General features: G+C 35.8%; 1 protein-coding gene across 11 annotated transcripts in view; it reads left to right on the plus strand.

Annotated features, from left to right (window-relative positions):
* NBEA (neurobeachin) overlaps positions 1 to 20,975 on the plus strand; it is a 454,524-nt gene that overhangs the window by 379,692 nt on the left and 53,857 nt on the right. For all 11 annotated transcript variants that reach the window (XM_063149159.1, XM_063149160.1, XM_063149163.1 and 8 more), the window contains 3 exons: positions 179 to 319; positions 8,217 to 8,336; positions 19,007 to 19,159. In XM_063149159.1, coding sequence (XP_063005229.1) covers positions 179 to 319; positions 8,217 to 8,336; positions 19,007 to 19,159 — 414 coding nt within the window. The remainder of the gene's footprint in view (positions 1 to 178; positions 320 to 8,216; positions 8,337 to 19,006; positions 19,160 to 20,975) is intronic.

Below are 20,975 nucleotides of genomic sequence, written 5' to 3' on the forward strand. Positions count from 1 at the left end.
TAAGAATTTTAGTACAGAAAGCCTTTGAAAATAAATTCTAAGCTTATAGCAATCTCAGGGGTTACTACAGCATGGAATGTGTTGCTTGCAGGGTCTCCTGTGCAGTAAATCTTAATGCAGAATTAACTTATGCCAATCAGACAGCTGATAATATATTTGACCTCTTATCACTTTACAGCCTATTGGTGCTTTGAACCCAAAGAGAGCTGTCTTCTATGCAGAACGGTATGAGACATGGGAAGATGATCAGACTCCACCTTATCATTATAACACCCACTACTCTACATCTACTTCTACATTGGCTTGGCTCGTTCGTATTGTAAGTATTTCTGGATCCTGGCTTTCATGGAGATCTTTATTTGCAGCATCTCTTCTGTCACCACTGTTTTGTTTTTTTTTTTAATGAAAGTACCTTTTTATTAAAATCTCATTGTTCTTCCCTACCTTAAAATCTCAGAAATTCTCCTGATATTCTTTATATACTCATTTGTAGTGATCAGGGGTTCCTTCCTACCCAAACAATCCAAAATGAATTTAAACATAAAATTGTGGTGGTACTAGGATGTATACAATGAGAAAAATGCATCTAAAATGAAATCCACTCCCAAAAAATATCTCAAGGCAGAAATCTGATACTGCTCATATTCATTTATTATTTTCAGCTAGGGACAGATCCATGCAACATTTTAAAAAAAAGCCTTTTGTAAGAACATTAAACTGTCTCATTGAGAGGTGAATTATATAACCAATTTTATATTAAAGCAACATTGAATAATATTTTATGCAAATGAACTGTGCTTCTAAATTAATGAAAATCTCTGCAGTTTTCAGAAATGTAGAAATTAGATTTTAACTTCAAACTGTTATGTCAGTACTGAAAACTTCATGCCTCTATGACAAAAATCAGATCTAAGGAAGGGGACCAAACTTCAAAGATAGAATGAATCTGAATGCAGTGTATGTGTTATCACAATTATTTACAGAATAAAGAGTGTTGATGTGACACTGAAGGTTTCACAGGGAAACCTGAATTAATGAAAAATTAGGTGACTGTGTAATTACTTAAGCTAAAGTACACCCTGCCAATAAAAATCTGTTGCGTAAGGTGTATTCTAAGCATGTTTTGCATACAACAAAGCAAAACAGAGCCACACAAAGCTTGATAATTGAGTTTTCACTCATCTCAGCTTCCCTTAGACATGTTCATTTTTTTTCTGCTCAGAAGGGAATTCACGTGTCCATGAGTTCAGGATATACTTCTTAAACCATGGGAAACTAAGTGTTGATTACACTCCTGTGTTGGGTGACCGCTGCATTCCTTTTAAATGTTGCTAAATTATTCATCTACTGAATACATTTTATGGTACACTTTGTTGCCTTAAAGTAGATTAAAACCAGAAGTTTTATTTGGATGTTTGTCTATTAATTTTGGCTGCTGTACAGCAAAAGATCCCCTCTTGCTAGTCAGCAAATTCTCAGCACTGAAATTCTGGTTACAGGCTGAATGTACAACACACCAAGGAGTATTCTTTTCCTGTATTAGGTTAATTCAATGTCATTTTTACTACTGTCCTTTATGTAACACTGTTGATGCTCTTGCTCTCTTTGTGTTCTCACCTAAAGATCAAGAGAACAAAGTCTTTGTCTTGATGGCCTTGCAATATAGAACTTACAAATTAGATTTGTTAGAGCAAACAATATATGTGAGGATAGAACGCAGAAGTGGAAACCACTAATACCGAAAGAAGAGGTTGCCAATGAAAAGGTGAAAACCACAGATAACTTAAATACAGGGACACCCCAACACAGGTATTTTAAAGATTATTTAAATAAGATTGACCAGCAAAGAAAAGCAATCTGTAATGGAAGTAGACAACAGAAGTAAAAGAAGACAAATCCAGAAAAGGAAAAAAATATAATAATATGATAAGACTAGATAAGGCAGCAAATGGAAAGCCTAAATAGGTATTTGAAAATAAGTGTGTATAGAGGAAAAGATTATGGCAATGAAGATTAAAAAGTCATAGTGATCTATAGAGAGTTATTTTTGTTACAAAATAAAGGATGAAATATCCTAAGGGAGAAGATGGTGCCAGTGAAATTTATAGATAAGGCTAGGTCAGATTTCTGCAAGTTAAAGCAGTATTTCTTGCTCGTGAATTTCTTGATGTAGAGCTTTGAAGAAGACTCTGTAAGAAAAGGTAAATTAAAGTCTAGTCCAGAAAGAGAAAGGTGACACTAAGAGATGCAGAGATTCACACAGAAAAATGCTTTCAGTATTTTGAAAGACTGGAGTAGAGTGATGGGAAAAGATGTGCTACCGTAGAGCTTTTGGTAGAAAGTGACAACAAACTGAGAGTGAAGGATGGGAGTACAAACTAAAACCATGGGAGAAGACTATAAATCAAAGAAGAGAAGAGGAAAAGAAATAGAAAAAAGCAAGGAAACAAATGAAAAAGATATGAAAAGAAGTAAATTGGAAATAAGAGTTTAGATGAAGCAGAACAAAACAGTATGTAGTAACGGGGATCCAAGGGGAACAAACTGCCTGCCTAGACCTTAGTGTTGTAGGAAGCAGTATTTGCTGTGGGTAAGGAAGTTTCAGCCACTCTGAAGTATATAAATGTATACAGAGAGAGAATTGTGTAATTGCCACAAAACTTTAAAAATTATTTTAAGTCTTGCTTTTCAGCTTTGACAGATGCAATCTGGTTTCTGTCAGTTCTCTTCAAAACATTGCTTTTAATATCATATTTTTGAGCCAATTCTGTGATAATCTGTTCCCTACTGCCTTATATTTCCCTCAGTTGCTTTCCCTTATCTGATGTATTGTGGAGGGTTGGCTCTGCCTAGATGTCAGGTACACCCACCAAAACTGCTCTACTACTCCCCTCCTCAGCTGGACAGGAGATAGAAAAAATAAGGAGAGACTCATGGGTTGAGATAAGGGCTGGGAGAGATCCCTTACCAGTTACCATCATGGGCAAAACAGATTCAGCTTGGGAAATCAATTTGAATTACTACCAATCAAATGAGAGTAAGATAATGATAAAATAAAGTCAAATCTTTAAACCACCTTCCTCCCAACCCCTCCCTTCTCTGGGACTTAACTCCTACATTCTCTTTCTCGTCTCCCCACTGACCCAGGGTAATGGGAATGGGGGCTGTGCTCAGTTCATCACACTTGTCTCGGCCACTCCTATCTCCTCAGAAGATTCCACACTCTTCCCCTGCTCCAACGTGGGATCCCTCCCATGTGAGACAGTCCTTCATGAACTTCTCTAAAGTGGGTCCTTCCCACAGGCTGCAACTCTTCTTTAGCTGCTCCAGCGTGGGTCCCTCCCACAGGGTGCAGTTCCTCAGGAACAGACTGCAACTATTGGAATTAAATCCCAATATTGCTGGATGGAATGTGCCTGGGCTTGTCTGGCCCTTCCTGCTTGACCAAGGGCGGCAGCTGTGGTGGTTTCACCTCAGAGACACCTTTGGCTGGCTGGATGCTGCAGCTGGCGCTTGGGACAGGTCCAGCCATGCAGGAGCTCAGGTTTACCTCTGGCAGAGAGGCCTCAAGGCGAGGTGAAGGAAAGGAGCTGGTTCTGATGGAGAGTTTCAATCCAGAGCTTTATTCCAGGCCCACAGGCCTCTGAATGCAGCAACAGCTCCAACAGAACCCAGAACCGCGTGGTTGCTGTGTCTTTTAACCCCGGGGAGAGGGGGAGGGAAGGGGTAGGCATCCCACCAACAAGGTAAGGGGGGGCAAGTCACAGGGGACAAATGGCGCCTGGATGGCCCAATGTCCCCAGGGCTGAGAGGCATCTTTTGAACTTCACCAATCACACCATGCCCTTTCTGGAATGCCAAGATTGAGGAACAGCACTCAGCAGGGGGCAAGGGAGGGGAAGGGAGAGGTTATTGGCACACCTGGGGAAAGAACCTGGATAACTGAGACAAGCTATTACATCACACTGCAATATGCAACAGTGGGTGCTCCATGGGCTTACAAGTCCTGCCAACAAAACTGCTCCCACATGGGCTCCACTCTCCATGGAAGCATATTGGGCCCTGCCAGGAACCTACTCCAGCACAGGCTTCCAGGGGCTCATGACCTTCCTCAGGCAGCCCCCTACTGTGGCATGGATTCCTCCAGGGGCTGCAGGAAGAGCTGTACTCCCCTCTGGACCTCCATGGTCCAGGGAATCATGGGCTGCCTCACCATGGGCTGGAGGGAATCTCTGCTCTGGAGCCAGAGCATCTCCTGGCCTTCCTCCTGCACTGACTTTGCTGTCTGCAGGGCTGTTCCTCTCACATGTTCCCATTGCTCTCTCTAGTGTTCTTGTACAGTTTTTCCCTGGGCCTTCTTAAGTCTTTTATCATAAAGGCACCTTGCTATAACTCACAGGCTTAGCCTTGGTCAGCTGCAGATCCACCTTGGAGCCAGCTGGCATTGGCACTATTGGATATGGCAAACGCTTCTCGCAGAAGGCGCCCCTGTAATCTCCCCCACTACCAAAACTTTGCCACACAAACCCAATACATGTTTCAGGCTAGTTTTTTATAAGATGTTGTATGTCTTAGCCTGAGTTCTGTCCTGTGTAGTTAATTTTTATATCTCTGCCTTTGTTTCACCAATAATACATATTCTGTTGTATGTGGAAATGAAATTGAATATTCATAGTTTATCAGTAGGTGACCTTATCACCTGAAGACTCATTTTCTTCCATGTGCATTTCATCTGGAACATTTAAGTTGCAGAAGATGGAGTAATTTAAACCAAGAATGCCACTTCACAATGCCATATATTCCAGTGACTTGACCTGAAAAATAGACAGAATGAAAAAACAAAATAGAAGAATGAATTCTGGCTTGAATCACGTAGAATGTGAATATCAGCATTGGCTTGAGATTTTTAGTAGAAATAGGATAGAGTTATGGTACAATTGGTTGTTCTCAATAATTGCTACTGAAGAAGTTATATTTGTGCAAATCAGTTGCATTTTCATGGAAACAGTGGCCAGTGTTTGAGAGCATGATTCTCTAAAGTGGTAGTCAAGATGTTTGTAGAGAATAATTGTATTCCAGTTGCTGTTGCAATGAGTGCATATTTGTACAAGGCAGAAGAAATTCTGGATTTATTATGAGTTAGATTGGATTAAGTTAAAACCAGTTTTTAGTGAGATTCGAAGATGAGGGGGACTTGATGTCATATGGTACACAGAAGTGGATTTGGCTCTTCTTTTTGTCAGATTTTAGCAGGACAATCACAGATATATCTGGCAAAAGGTATGTGTCACTGTGACAAACCATTACATACTCTCTCTCTCTCCTCTTACAAATGGCTGTATGGACATTTCTGTGTGACATAGGATGTCTTAGAATGACCACATCCCTTCCTCCTCCCTCCTCTACTTCCACCATAAATTATTCACATGAGTCTGGGTACTGCTAAAAGGGAAGGGTGGGAGAGAAGTGCTATTGAATGGAAAAATTTGTTGTTCTCACAGCTCAAGCTTGTGTTCAATGGAATCAAATCTGCCACGAATTTCTCTCCTTGTTGGCAGTGAACAAGGCGTGAATTTTATTCAGAATATTAAGAATGAGTGAGATGGAGTATTAATGAAAACATTGTGCTGCTTTATAGCTTTCACAGCAACAAAACCTTTACATGAAATGACAGTAATCGGTATCATAACAGTATTTAAATTAGTATATAGAATACAGATATGAATTATATTTGTATAAGCACTTGACTTCCCAGAGAATAAAAATTACCTTTAAATATGTTAGAGGTCTGAGATAAAGGAAGTGAAAGCTCTGAATTTCTGCTAAGGATTAAAAATCCAAAAAGATAGGCACAACAGGCCACGGCACGATAGCATAATAGGGCACCCTGTAGTGCTCAGCTACTAAAAGTTTAATCCTTGATTATGAATTTTATTGCTTTTGTGTATTTGTCTCAGATGCTTAAAATAATGTTGTCATGCAAGTTTGGATTAATATTTTTACATAATTTATTATAATTACATCATTTTTCTGGTTTCTGCTTCTTTTAAATCCATCAACTGCTACTGATTTCAGAACCTCTGCAATGATCCACAGTCTGCTCCACAATAATATTCACAAAAATCACATATATCTTATAAAGAAAAGAGTCATGGGTAGGAGCTGTTGGAAGACAGAATTATTTGTGCTTAGATCAAGAACATATGACATTTTTCAGTCAGTGCAAGCTAGAAAATAGCATAATTCCTGTTGCAAATATATACAGATAATTGGGAGAAGGAATTAATTTAAAAGCAAAATAATTCTAATATTGAAAAATGTAAATTTAATAAAATTAAAATATTAACATAATTTTAAATAATAAATTAATATAATCCAATTTCTGTATATATTGTTTTCCTTTTTGTACTTCTGGGTCTGAATCTTACACATTTTCATTTATATTTTACATTGAATTCACTATAAGGAGCACTGAAAAATCTGGATAGATGAAGACTTGTTTTCTGTCAATATTTCAGTTCATTGTGGTAGTTTATACTACTCACCAAGTTGAGCCACTGTTAAATTTTGATATTCTATTTAAATTATGAAACTCTTCCATACTACACAGTTTTTCAATATTCACAAGTGCAAATAAAGCCATTGTGCAATGAGATTTAGGGTCCTCTAACAAGAAATTGTACTGTGATGATTTTGTATTTAATTATAATATTTTAATTAATTATTTAACACAGATTAGTATTCTCTGATTAGAATAAATCCTCAGAAAAAAAATTTAAGAGATATTATTCTTTTGAATGTGTCTATTAAAAACTAATTTCCCATGTTTTAAGAGGAAAAAAAATGATTAAAAATGATTAGACTTTTTTCTTCTTTGTACAAAAGTAGCCTGTGTTGACTGCTGTGCACGATAGAAAAAATTAACTGGGAAAATATGTGGAATAAGGGTGGAGAAACAACGGTCTTTGGGAGTCAGAATTCCATCTTTTATTTTCCTTTTTTTTTGATATTTTCACTATTTTTGCATCTGTGTTTTCCTTATTTTAATTTCTCTTAAGGACCATGTAAACATATATTTATCAATATGTTTTTCATCTGAGGTAATTGTCACACAATGTGTATAATGTTGCATAATTCCTTCAAATATTCTTTATTAATGGAGGAGTTCCCTGACTTGTTCAAAAATTTTGTAGAAGGAAACAGAGAACGTTTAGAATAAAATTCAAATAATAGATGAGTAATACTGTAATAAAAATTGTGATCTGGTGATTATGAGCTGCTTTGATTCCCAAAATTCCAGATGATCAGGATATGCAATGAAATAAGTTTGAGTATGAATTAATCAGAAGGACTTAAAAACATTCCCCGTGAGACTTGGCAAAAAGAAGGAATGAACATCCATCCCTGTAGGCACACTGCCAACTATTGGTTGAATAAGAGGGCTAATGGAGTAGTGGGTGAAAATCCAGGTTTCTGCCAATGATCTCTGTATTCAGGTTCTACCATCAAATTAAGGATTTGGTCCACTGTTAACCTCTTCCCTGCAGAGGAATGTAGTGACATAAAAATGGGTCATCCAGACTGTCTAATACCTGAGCTCTTCTTCCCCAAAAGCTGGTTTCCATTTAGTATAAAATGGGATAAGGTTTCAGATAGAAATAGTGAAAGTAAAGACTCTAATCTCTGCCCCAAAATAATGATAAAGCTGCATATTCTGGGACCACAGTCTTCCTCATAACAACCTTAGAGGCATTCGTCTCACCTTGAGGCAGAGTGGAACATACTGAGCTCTTTTCAATTAAATGAAAACACAAGAAAGATTTAGAGATAGGATTTTTTAAAGATTTTGACATACCAACATGCAAGGAGTATACAAATCCCAGTTATATAAATAACACAGAATGTGTTTGTGGTGGTTGCAGTAAAGGAGGCAGTCATTGTGAACTGGAACTAGGCTACATATTTCTGATGGGTAATTAGTCTTATGGTATAGAACTCAGGATTTGTTTGTGCAAATTGTGTTACAGCCAAGAAATATACTCAGATGTTTAGTGCAGAAACCCATGTGTACATATAACTATGAGGTGCCATGTTTTTCCTTAATTCTGCATTTATGAAGTATTTTGATCTGCAGTGGGATTTTGGATTTTGACAGAAACCTGCTTCATGAGTCCTTGTACTGTTTTCTTAATCTGTCATAATTTCATTAACTACAGGAGCCCTTTACAACATTCTTTCTAAATGCAAATGATGGCAAGTTTGACCACCCAGATCGAACCTTCTCTTCAGTGGCCAGGTCCTGGAGGAACAGCCAAAGAGATACCTCAGATGTGAAGGTAACATACATGTTAAATAAATGGATAAATATGCAATTTCATTATGGCTTTTTTGTTTATGTAAACATAAAGAAGGTGTTGTGTTATATTTTATATTTTTATATATCTCATTTCTTTATATTCAGCACACTAGGTATAGCATAAATAAATAGATGTCGATAAAGTTTATTGTTCTAACACAAACAATCAAAGATTCTTTGAAGTTGAGTGGACAAAAGATGGGATTTTTTTAAGAAAAAAACAACCTAACTGATCTAATTTAGATCAGATAATCAGGAGATGGAGAAAAGCTCAATAAATTGTTCTTTCCTGCTGTTAACTCAATATTTGGCCCACTCCATAAAACACAGCAGGAATTGGATTTGACCTTAAAGTGTCATATTGTTATAGCTTGCCTAGCTCTGGGTTTGCATTGCCTGAGGCAATTAATAAAGCATTAATGACAAGACCCATTTAAAATGTTGGCTTTTCTGTATAGCTTTAGCTTTTACTTGAATGTGCCTGGGGATATTATGCAACAATACACATTAGATTAAAACAACTTCTACACTATATACAGAAACAGCCAGAGAGCAGGGTGATTTTACTGCTGTTATTCCTTACCTTTGTATTTACCTTGTTGAATACAAAGGGTTATTGTTCATAGACATGGGACCTTATCAAAAGGAAACAAAAATCTAGAAATATTTTGAATAATATGGTCCCTTCTTGATTCTCATTTTCTAGTAATAAAGTAGGTAAAGGCTTCACTATAAAAATTGCTCTTAAAAAAAAACCAACACATTTTTACCGTGAATATATTTCTCTTCAATTTATATACTACCTCTCATACTCATACTAGGAATTATGTTGCCATTATATTTTTATTAATATTTTTAGTTTTTTTAATTTATTTGTCTTGGCAAAGAAAAAAAATTTTAAAATATGTATATTTGTTGATTTATTTTTATTGCAGAGCTCTTTTTTGCATAAGTATTCCAACAGTCTCAGAAGGGACAAATCATGTTGTTGTTATTCAGTTACTAGTTAGAATAACTAATTGTAAATTGTATGGTCATTATAACATATGGGAGAAAATGCTTTTTAAAGAAATCAACTTGAATCTCCTACAAACCATTTTATGTTGATTCATGCTTGTCGGGAGCTCAATAGTTTTTTAATTACCATCACTCTTGCCCTTGTAAGAAAAACAGGAGATTTCCAAATTTGGAAGCAATTTGAGGTAATATGTACTATATCTGATATATCTTCAAAGTGCTGACATTTTGATTTTTAGTTTTCAATGAAATCTGTTTTTCCTGTAATTCCGCTAGAGTATTTGGGAGAGTGACTTCCTAGGAGTGGGGCTCAAACAAAGGATAAGAGCCTTAAACTGAGAAACAAGGGAAGACAGTTGGAAGTGACTGTAATCTTCTTGTCTGGCTTTACTACACAGGAGGAGGGCAGTTAAATACATCAAGGCATTGCAAAAGATAAAGGAATATCTGTGGACAGACGGAGAGATGGTATTCAAGTGGGGTATATAATTAGTGAAAGGATTGTTCTTAAACTAGCAACCAAATGAGTTACCAGTAAAACAATTAACTGAGATGTTTGTCTGAGAATACTAGGAGTCTTGTGAACCAAGTGGGATAAATTAAACTGCTGTTGCCAGCCATTGCAAGGATGAAGGAATTAAGGATGGATAACAGCTGTATTGCAAAATGTATTTGTATTAAAAAACTCCAACTTATCAAAATAAAACAAATATTAAAAAGATGCTCAGAACCAGATACCTTCAGAAAAGGAAGGCAAAGGTGAAGAAATGAAGTAGCTATGGTCTTTAATGCCACTGAATTGCAGAAAGGGAATTGGGGATAGCAGGTAAAATAGTAAAAATTAAGGGTCAGAATTGCCCTAGGGGAAAGCCTGTAAAACAAGGTGTTCCAGAATATATTTGGCAGTCTACTATAGAGCCCCCAAATCAGATTAATACATATATACACATTTCTGTTATGCCATTAGAAAGAGAAACACTACTTGGAGCTAAGTCATTACAGAAAATCTAATATGGTAGTAACAGATGAGGTATGTTAGTCAATAAATGTTTTCTCCAGATAATCCCTGACCTGTCCGTTCAGGGATACATTAGGGATTAAAGCTGCTGTTTAAAATAGGGGCCTGTTAATTAATGAAGATGAAGGAAAGGTGGGTTTAAAAATAACATTGAATTGATTTATTTTGAATTGATTCAGTTCAAGATGAAAATAGATGAATAAAAGGATGTTCAAAAATGAGCTGAATCTTAAGAAATGCTAAAACAAATAGAAAACATTCATAAATTATCTAACAAAAAAAAAATCTGTAGAAATTAGGGGAGATTTAATACCAGCATTCGATTTATTGCACTACCAAAATAATTTAATGTATAGTAATACAAAGCCACTACTGGAATAAATCTACTGAGATGCCCTTCAATAGCTAAGCAAAATAGGTTAATGCATTCCTTTTTTGTCTTCAGTTTAAGAAGGAAAGTAAGATCAACAGGATGGCACAAAGTTTATCATGATACCAAAGGTTTATCCTTAGGGTACAACAACTGGAATATCTCATTAAACATAATTTTCACCTGAAACAGTCTGATTAGTCATTCATTCAGGGCCATTATGTTCTCAGAGAGCATATGTTATTGTTTTTGTCTTTTTTCTTGTCTAGTTTTTAGTATGAATTCTTGTTGGATAAAGCAAATGCTTAGTGCTTTCTTTGTTGGAAACCATCAAGTGTAAAATACACCTAAACTGGAGTTAGCCATTAGAACAAAAAATGTGTTTTAGGAAGTGGATACAGGTAGAAAAATGTGTGTATGTGTGGGGTAATTAATGTCTAAAGTGGAGACATGTAAATGCTATGAAATATGCAAACATATGAAACAGAAAAGAATTATTTCTCAAGGAACAAAGAGGGAAGGAACGTCAGAGGAAAGGAATCAGAGTGCAAAAATGCTTATTTAAGCAAGAGAGTATGAAAAGTTAGGGTGAAGTTGAGTATTCTCTGAGTTTGAATATCCCCACAAAGGGAAGTAGCAAACTCCTTATTTATAAACTTTTTTTTTTTCAAAGTAGACTGGCAAAGTCCTGGCAAGGCCCTTTGATTTGCAGAGTCTGTGTTTCTTAGCAATCAATCAAGAATGAGTATAGCAGCTAATTGTTGCTGTTGTTTGTTCCTTAAGATCTTAATGAACTTCATTTCTCAATGCCATTACATCAGGGCCAACTTTTCCCCAAGGCTTTGAAGTTCATTCTGCAAAATGATAGGGAAATGGATGATTATTAATACTACAAATACCTAATTTTTTCAGATTAGTTGTGCTGCTGCTTAGAATGCCTTGCAGGCTTTTCAAACACTTGAATCAAGTTTTCAGGGACTTGAAAAGCAGTGAGGTTTGGGGAGCTACTAAGGAACCCCCTCAAAATTTCTGGCCATTTATGTCACTCTCCTAAGAGCAGCATCCACTGTCTTGCACAACTGAAAAGCTTCAGCTCTGAGAGTGAGTATCATTCAAAAACTAGTGGTCAGCTGTCTAGCAACTTCTAGTATTTATGCAGCAGTCCTGTTAGAAAGGAGAGAGTGTGCAAAAGAGAAGATGTGTACAGGTTGTGTCTGAGTACAGAACCTGGAGGCATGCTCTCTGTTAGTGTTCTCTATACTTGTGTAGCTTCTTCTGGCTCCACATCTAGCTATACACAGGGGGAAAGGCTTGACAGTGTGGATTTCCTTGTGATATACATGCTGTAAATTCTTTCACCATACTAAAGAATTTTTAAGTCTTTACGGTAAATATTTAGTGCATGGAATAGAGGTTATCAATCAAAGTAGCAAACTCTGAAAACTGCTAAGACTAGCAAGTGTTCATTATTCATGTATTCCTTATCATACATTTGAAATTCATCTGAGCTGCTTAAAGTGCATTTATCTCTGATCTTACTAATCTCATTAATTATTGTGGCACAGGTTATGAAATAATTTTAAAACAACGTGTGAAATGAATTAATCTGAAATTCTTCATTGCTGTGTGTTGTAAGATGGCCACAATTTTTGCTCTCAAGTACCGTATTAAATAATTATAGGAAGTATCTTCATTTTTTACTAACAAGGTCTAATTAAAAATAAAAAAGGGTTTTTTTGGAAAGCAAAATCTGGAGGGTTTTTTACATCAGTTACTGTTTAAGAAAGAGGACTATAAGGTACATTATTTTCAAGTGCTTCAGTAAGTGCTGAAGTAGGTCAATTTTAACTAATGAACTGAGATTTTTAAGTACTGCAGATGCTTTCCACAACTGTTCTTTTACAGCCTCAATGTTGTCTCAAAAAATACATCCAAACCACTTTCACAGAATTCTTTCAGTATTAAAATTTAAAAACCAAGTACCTGAAATTTGCAAAAGCATTTGTCTCTCTTTAGGAAGCTACATTTCTGTCTGTCCAGCTCCTTTTCTCCCATGCTTGTTTCCTCCCTGGCATTCCCTCTCTGTTTCTCCCTTTCTTTTCCCTCCTTCCCTTTCCCCTTTAAATATGTGTAATCTCTTCTGGGACTGAATTATTTCACACTGAGCTAATGAAAATAGGGCTGTGGCAGTAGCTTAATCAGCCTGAAAACAAGCTGTAATTCTGGCATCTTGAATTGTGGCAAAAAGTAGACCACCTTTGAAAAATGAAGTGTATGATAGATAATTGCTCAATAAAGGATTAAAGATTTACTTAGACCATGCTGTTCCTTACTCTCAGGTTGTTTTGGTTCATTTTCAAGAAACTCATTCACCTACAGTGGATGAAACAGAATTAATACAGTATGTGCTGTGTTAGAGTGGTAACACACAAGGGAGAGCCTGGATAACACAGTTTATTTTATTGTGTCTCCCTTTATCAACATCGACCTTCTCTCGAGATAATCAGTACAAGCTGGAGGAAGAATGAGCGTTCACGGGGTGACCTTTGAGGAAGCAAGTCACCCGGAAATGACCATAACTTGGCCAGTCAGCTTGCACATTTTTTCCTTTCTAAACCCCCCCTCCCCCTCCCCCCTCCAGTTTTTGGTAACATTGACTTCCCCAGAACCTCCTGTTCAGACGCTAATCTTTCCTAATACCCCTCAAACTTGTTATATTGTTTTTTGAATAGTCTGTTTAGAAGTTAGAAAGGTAGCTCTGACAAAATGTCAGTAAAGTGCCTTAGTGTGAAATGGAGGAACTCATGATTGACTCATTGACCCAGTACTAGACTCTTGTGGAATTAATGGATGCCAGGGGATCAACCTTTTGGGAGGAAAAGAAAGAAAGAAAAAGAAATGGAAGCTTTAAACCTTGAAGTGAATTATACTAGAAAAGTGAAAACGTCTGGGTTGAATTTGATTTCATTGGGAGGCCATAAATGGCATACCCTTAGCAAAACCTATTAAACAGAAATGTCAGATTTGATGCAAGTGGTGTACAATTATAATAGTGTTAATAGCAGTCCTCTACCACCTGAAGACATATTTTTAAAGTTTAATTTCTCAGCAGTTTGGATTTGTCACAGGCTTGTAAATTAGAAAATGCATTTGGGGGATGTTTTCTTATATGAAGACACAAGGCATATAATACTGTTAACTATACCTTGGGGTTTTAGTATAGCTATTAAAATAAACAAGAGATCACATTTACAGACAAGAAATGTCTGTTATAATATTAATTTTCCTTTTTTTTTTTATACACCCTTCAATAGCTTTACTGCATCGTTCTTCATGTGAGAAGAGCCAAGCTTGAGAGGCAGCTGACTATTAAATGATGGAAAGCTAACCTGTCTTATTAGAAGTGTGAATGAAAGGGGAGCAGAGGAGGTTACCAGCTGATGAAATGTCAAGGACAACTAGACAGAAATTACTGCAAATAGATTTAGATCACAAAATCCCTATTTTTATTAACTCTTTGAACTCTAGATATTTCTTGTGGTAAGAAATTACCCATGACAGGTAACATATTCAGAAAGATTTATTTAGAACCTTCAATGTCTTTTGGCAAGAGCAATGAAGCCAATAACATTTACTGATTAGTTTCAGTTAATGCAAAATTATAGGTCAGCTGAGTTGCATGCAATAACATATGCATTTAAAATGCCTAATTGGTCTGTGAATATTTTAAAAATTCCAGACTTTTAAAAGTTTGGTTTTCTGTGTGTTTTTTCTTTGCATTCCCTCTTTTTATGCCTGCTAAATGATGTAACTTGTAGGGAAGCTGTTTTATGGGTTTGTTTGTTTTGATATTTTCCTTCATGGCCTGATTTGCACTGGCTGACACAATGTATGTATTGTAGGAAAAAATATTTTGAGATTTATCTTTCATGAACATTTGTAGCTTGAGACCTAAATTTCTCAAAGTCACAGTAGCTTCAAACTAGCATTTCTTTGCCCAGATCTGGCTTTACATTTACCTTTTACCACTAGTGCCACTGAAGGTGCAATAGGATTTTTGAGAAACCTCTGATCAACTATTTTGTCTGTCAAGCAGAAAGCAGATTTGGAGACAGAAGGTCCTCTGTGTCCTATCCTTTGACATAAATACTATCTCTGAGTTACATTTTTCCCCTGCTAATTTTTAAGTCTCCTTGTCCCTATCTTCAGGGTGAATTTAACAATGACACTTCTGAAGTATGAAACTGGTGATTTGTAAAAAGCTGTGTTGTATGACAAATTACACTCTGCTCTGAAGTGAATGAAAAATAGCAGATGCTGTCAGAAGAGTATGCGATCTCCATCCCCAATGTAAAGCCTACAAAGGTTGACAAAAACATTTATTTTGGCTTCTGTGTGATGAACATGTGACAAAATATGATATGTCCAAAGTATATAAAGAAGTAAATTAAGTTATGGACTGTTTAGCAATAAATCTGCTAGCTGATTTAGGAAAGTTAGAGGAATATTTTGCATTTCTGTAACAAAAACAATGGAGCAATACATCATTATCCTTAACTTAGACTTTTAGGAGCTTGAAGGCTGTAAATCTGGTAAATAATGCTTTTCAAACATGCAATAAACAATGCAAAGAGAAAACAGTAATTTATTCTCAGTATCTGGGATGGATGATAGCTAGGATGAGGGAAAATTTACTTAGATTGCATAATGAAGGATTCAGGGCAGTTATTAGGTAAAACTTCCCAGATGAAAAACACTGAGACCAGTTGATGAAAGAATTGTGGAATTGCTGTCACTCAAATTCTGGGACAACAGGGTAGACAGATAGCTTGCTGGATAGCTGAACCTCATCTGGAATGGAGAAATGGACACAGTCACCTCTCTGGATAGCACCCTGAAACTGCTATTTTTTTTGAGGTGCCTGTTTCCTGTCCATAACAGAAAAAGCACCAAAAGAGCACCTCTCTCAAGCCATAATCTTTATTAGAATATGAACTGGCACATACCCACTTGTGAAACAAATTAAAAACAAACTCTACATGAGAACATATTAATAGGCTTTGAAAATAGTCCTTGCTAGTGTTATATTTTCCTGCATTCTTTTGTACATTCTTGCAACTTTCAGTGGCTTCTTAGTTTACACAATTCTCTCTGGGCCCCAGTTGTCATCTTGTCATCCCCTCTGAGGTTCACTCCTGTCTGTTTCTTTTCCCAGAAAGCTCCTGGGCTCCATCCTTTCTGCCTCACTGTCCTTGCTAATCCTTCCTCTCTCTGCCTCTCCCAGTTTATACTTCTCTTAGTGAAACATGTTCACTAAGGCCCTGAGGAAGAGGTTTTTTGCCCTTCTATGCCCAGCCACTGCCTGCCTTTGGCATGAGATAGAAGAGACAGCTTCTTCAATTTCTCACAGCAGAATAAACAATGTACACATAAAACCAAATTTTTATCAACCATGTCTAGCTTGATTGTATTTTCTATTCATCTAAGCAGCTAAATACATGAATCTGAAGTTCATACATACAGGGTGCCCCAGGCTTTCATACTGGGCCTGTGTTTCAGTATATACTAGTTCATCCTCTAGAAATGAGAAGGGGATATATTTATCTGAGCTATTTTTAAGCACTGTGGTTTCTTAGTCTGGTAAGTAGTGGAGATGGCAAAATTACAAGAGGAACATCAAATGGTATGAAAGAAAACTGAATGGTTAATTCAAAGTATGGGAAATATGTGAGTATCTGGGAAAGGTCACATGCAACATGGCTCACATTTCAAGAAAAATTTCAATTCATGCTAAATAGCACTCAAATAAGCACTGTAATTGTAGGCTGCACTAAAAATAACATTGAAGAGAATGCTGAGACTATAACACAGTGGGTTAGTTAATCCTTTTTAAATATTATGTTTAGTTTTTTTTATTTTGACTGAAAAAAAAACCCAACAAAACAACCTACAAGAGATGTGTAACTGAAATGATTAGGATTCTAGGGAGAGTGTTATTTGAAGAGGATTCAGAAGTCTGGCACTGGTTAACTTCCAGAGCACAGGAATAAGACAGCTCAAACTAAACATACACAACACAATAAATCTTATAAAGAAAGTTAATCACATACTTTTGTTTATTCTATTTCTATTTATGTTTTCTGCTATTCCAGACAAGGGAACATTAAATTACCCTGAAAGCAAAGAGCAGCAAAGATAAACTTACTAAATAGAAATACCTTTAAAAATACTCAGTGACTTAAATCCCTTTGTTTCGAGATACCCCTTCAGCCAAAAGGTTAGTAGAATTCAGTTAAACACTAGATGTGTCTCTGGGTAGCACAAATCTTTCAGGTATGTGTAGATGTAAAAGTCCACAGTTACATGCTATGACATTTAAAACTGAAAACGAAAATTTAACAAATAACTTTTCTTTAGTGGAATTGAAGGACTTGGTTGCTGTGACATTGAAGGTTAGTATGCCACTACATTGAAAAGAAATTGATAGTATTTGCAACATAGTAGTGCTATGTGCTTCAAGGCTTTTATACAAGGTAGAAGCAAACTTTTTCCTTAATAAATTCTGCTTCATTTGAATATTGGCTTTAAGATTAATTTTGACTTTTTGATATTTCTTAGGTCCTTATGGATTTTTCACTTTTTTTAAGGCAATGCTCTTAGCTTGTCAGTGATTTGTGTGGTAGTATGTGTTGGGTTGTGAGTCCTGGGTTAGTGATTTGTTGAAGTCCTGAAAGATTTCTGTATAGTTCTCTCCAGCTCTGAGGACTATTCATTCTATTTTGGGCTCCATTAGAGAAAACCAAAGGGCTTTCTTTGGAACCTGAGATTTAGTGAATCATGTTTTGGGGGAAGGGGGAAGAGTGCTTTTAAGAAATACTCTGAATAAATTAGAGGTGTCTATAATAAAACTTAAGATAGGCATTAAATTAATATTTTTTTCTTTTAACATTATAGGATATTCAGGATTTCTCTCATTTTGACTTTGCTCTGGCTGCTGTTTTATTATGTACTACATCTAATAATTTAATTCTTTCTTTTCTGTTTGGAATTGTAGCTGGTTTCATGATGAGTTATTCAGGTTCAGGCATGTCTACTTGGTTAATATATTATAGAAGTTAGATACTGTTTGGATTTGCATTTTAGTCTAACCTATATTAGTATATTATGATGTATAGAAGTAATTAAATTGCCTTCCTAAACATACTTAAAATTGTAACAAATACACTTTTAAAAAAATCACTTTGTAAATTTGAAAGGTTGCTTTAACTGCTCTATTCTCTGTGGAGTTGCAGATCAGATTTAATTAGATGAGTTTGTGTCTGCAGTGGGGTTTTTTTGCTTCTCATATCTGCAGCCTTTGAAAGGACCACAAAGAGACTCAGATTTCAGGTGCTGTGTCATCAGTTTTTATCATGTTACCCAGCTGAATGCCCTAATGCTTTTAACAATGTAATTTGGTGAATATAATCCATATCTGGATATTAGAGAAAAGATAGTGAGGTTTAAAGCTTTTTTGTTTTTACTGCAATTCAATACTTAATGCTAAAATAACACGAGCAAACAGCAATATTCATTATGTCAAAATGGATTACTGTTTAGCTATTCTGGAAACTGAGAAAACTTCACACTCCAAGTTACCTATTGTTTATTATCTGTTGCAGTTATTGATTTTTCACTTTTTAATATCTGTCTGAAGGACGTTTGTTGTACTGATATTTTTCCCTGTGTCTGTTCTTGAATTTTTCTTACAGTAGAAAAAGATCTTCACCATGTATTATTTTTCATTATAATGGTAATCCAATTACCACTTTTTCTTATGCAATTAAAGAATTAAAGAAAGTAAGATCAAGACACTGTTATATCTGCAAAATTTCCCCTTTTGAAATATTTTTGTTAAATAGTAATTTAAAAATCCAATATATTTTCATATTGAAGGCTTATCATTAATTTTCTTGTAGCTATTATTGTGAAGAAGTCTCCTTTACTCATATGCACTGCCTTATCTAAAGTTGTGCTTTTCATAAAAACAGATATGGGAAAAACAAAGTTTGAATATTTCATTATGCAGAATACATTTGACTGTAAGTCAAAGAAAGCAGGATATAAAATTTCTTTAAAAAGGTGCACAGAAACATAAAAAACCTAGGAATGCTTAAATATGTAGCACAAGAGAGCCTGATTCTCAGAGTACAATTTAGCATCTCTGTTAAATGTGAAGTCTCATTGTGTGTTTTCTCCCTGCTAGGAGTTAATTCCAGAATTTTACTACCTACCCGAGATGTTTGTCAACAGTAATGGCTACAATCTAGGAGTCAGGGAAGATGATATTGTAGTGAATGACGTTGATCTCCCTCCCTGGGCCAAGAAACCTGAAGACTTTGTCCGTATCAACAGGATGGTAAGCTGAACTTTAATTTAGTCTAAGGGGTTCTGTATTTTAGTCAGCTAACCTAGTTCTGTTTTTCATCTCTTTTGAACTAGATTTAGAGAAATAAAATAAAAAAGCAGAGAATTTGCATTCTGTCTTGCTTGACAGAACCCTTTATTTCATAGTAGATTTTCCTTCCATGTGCCCAAATTATGGAAAGTTAAATTCAGTTATCTACTCTCTCATGGAAAAGCATCAGATGTGCATGAGCCTGGCAATGCAAGATAGCCTGAAAAATTTATGTCTGCTCCTCCTCACCATCTTCTACATCAAAAAATAAAAGAATATTATAAATGCTGATGTCTTGCAAGCCATCTTGTAGTTGTTATTCACCTAAAGATATGCACTACCTGTTCATCAAGATGAACTGGAAGGTGTAGAAATGTGAACATAAGCAAACAACTGCAGTCTTTGAAGAAATTCTGCAAAATAACAACTCTGATGTAAATCATCATGTGCCCTCCAGGATTTAAGCAGTAGAATATTTCTGGTGTATATTTTTTCTTTAATTTTGATAGACATTTTATTATTGATAAAGTTAAAGCATGTGTATGCTTTTAGTAGTTTTTAGGAACAGTAGGGTATATTCAGATTCTTTGGCCAGCAATACTTCAATTTATTGAATTGTTCTGGAAATAGTTCTTCCGTACAATGCATATTGCTTGTCTTTCTTAAAGAGTCAGGACTGTGCTTTCAGTAAGCTGTCGGTTTCCATAGGGTTGCAGAACTGTTCAGTTTATGCATTATTCCCAATAGTGCTTTTGTGGTAGCATTGGAAATCTAGCAATGTGTTGAATTGTTTGGATTTTTTTTTTATCAGTTTGGTAACGTAATATTAATAACTGTCTGTTTAAAGAAAATCGTTCTTTGGGAGTTGATAGAAAAAAATAGCTTCATGAAATTCAGAAGAATAGAAGAATATTATAAAACAAAACCTATTCCTAGATGTAGATGATTTAGAAGTGTCCTCCATTTAGAAGAATAAGTGGTTTGACATATGTACAACAGTCTCTTAGGGAAGTGATGGCAACCTCATCACTTGAGACATATGAAATGTACTACACAAACCAGGAGAACAGTATTTTGTCATTGATAGATTAGTCTGTCATTGACAGGAAGAAGCTGAACAACCTTTCTTATGCCAGATATATTGGAAAATTATTTTTAAAAACAAGTTATTGTCTCAGCTGCTGAAAATAAATTCAAGTGCAATTTTACTAAAAAAGAGGGATATGTACTGAAAGGATCACTGGAGTCCATTAGAATTCTCAGGTGTGGGATGTGCAGTCACAGGCTGGTGTCTCTGGAGTGCCTGTGTTGCTGCATAGAGCACCTTTTGGGTTGTAGTTGTGGCTAAAACCAAACTGAGCCCAGGTGTAAGCACACTGAAATTGGCCTAGAGGTTTAGTTTTTAGTTCTGAAAGATCCAAATTGTGATTCCTTGGTGAAAACAGAGAAGCAAGCTGCCACCTATTGGGGGATATAATGAGAGATGCATAGTAAGGACTCCTATTCTTAAATTTTGTAAGAATCTTCCTTTTATATTAAATTGTACTTCATTAATATTTTCTTTCCACAATGTTGGAATTATTACTAGGAGGATAAAAGGTACTATGTGATAGAAGATCACCTGGAAAAAAGCTTAAGCTTTAGTTTATTTAATTTCCCTTGTGCAATTCCTGCTTTTTGGAAAGTAGCATAGCAGCTCTCCAAATAAACTTTTTGTGCTGTTGAAGACAACAGCTGCTTACACAAATTTAAAGTATAGCATTTAGGCCTCCTTAGG

This window comes from Melospiza melodia, chromosome 2, assembly GCF_035770615.1.
Source record: "Melospiza melodia melodia isolate bMelMel2 chromosome 2, bMelMel2.pri, whole genome shotgun sequence".
Lineage (NCBI taxonomy): Eukaryota > Metazoa > Chordata > Aves > Passeriformes > Passerellidae > Melospiza > Melospiza melodia.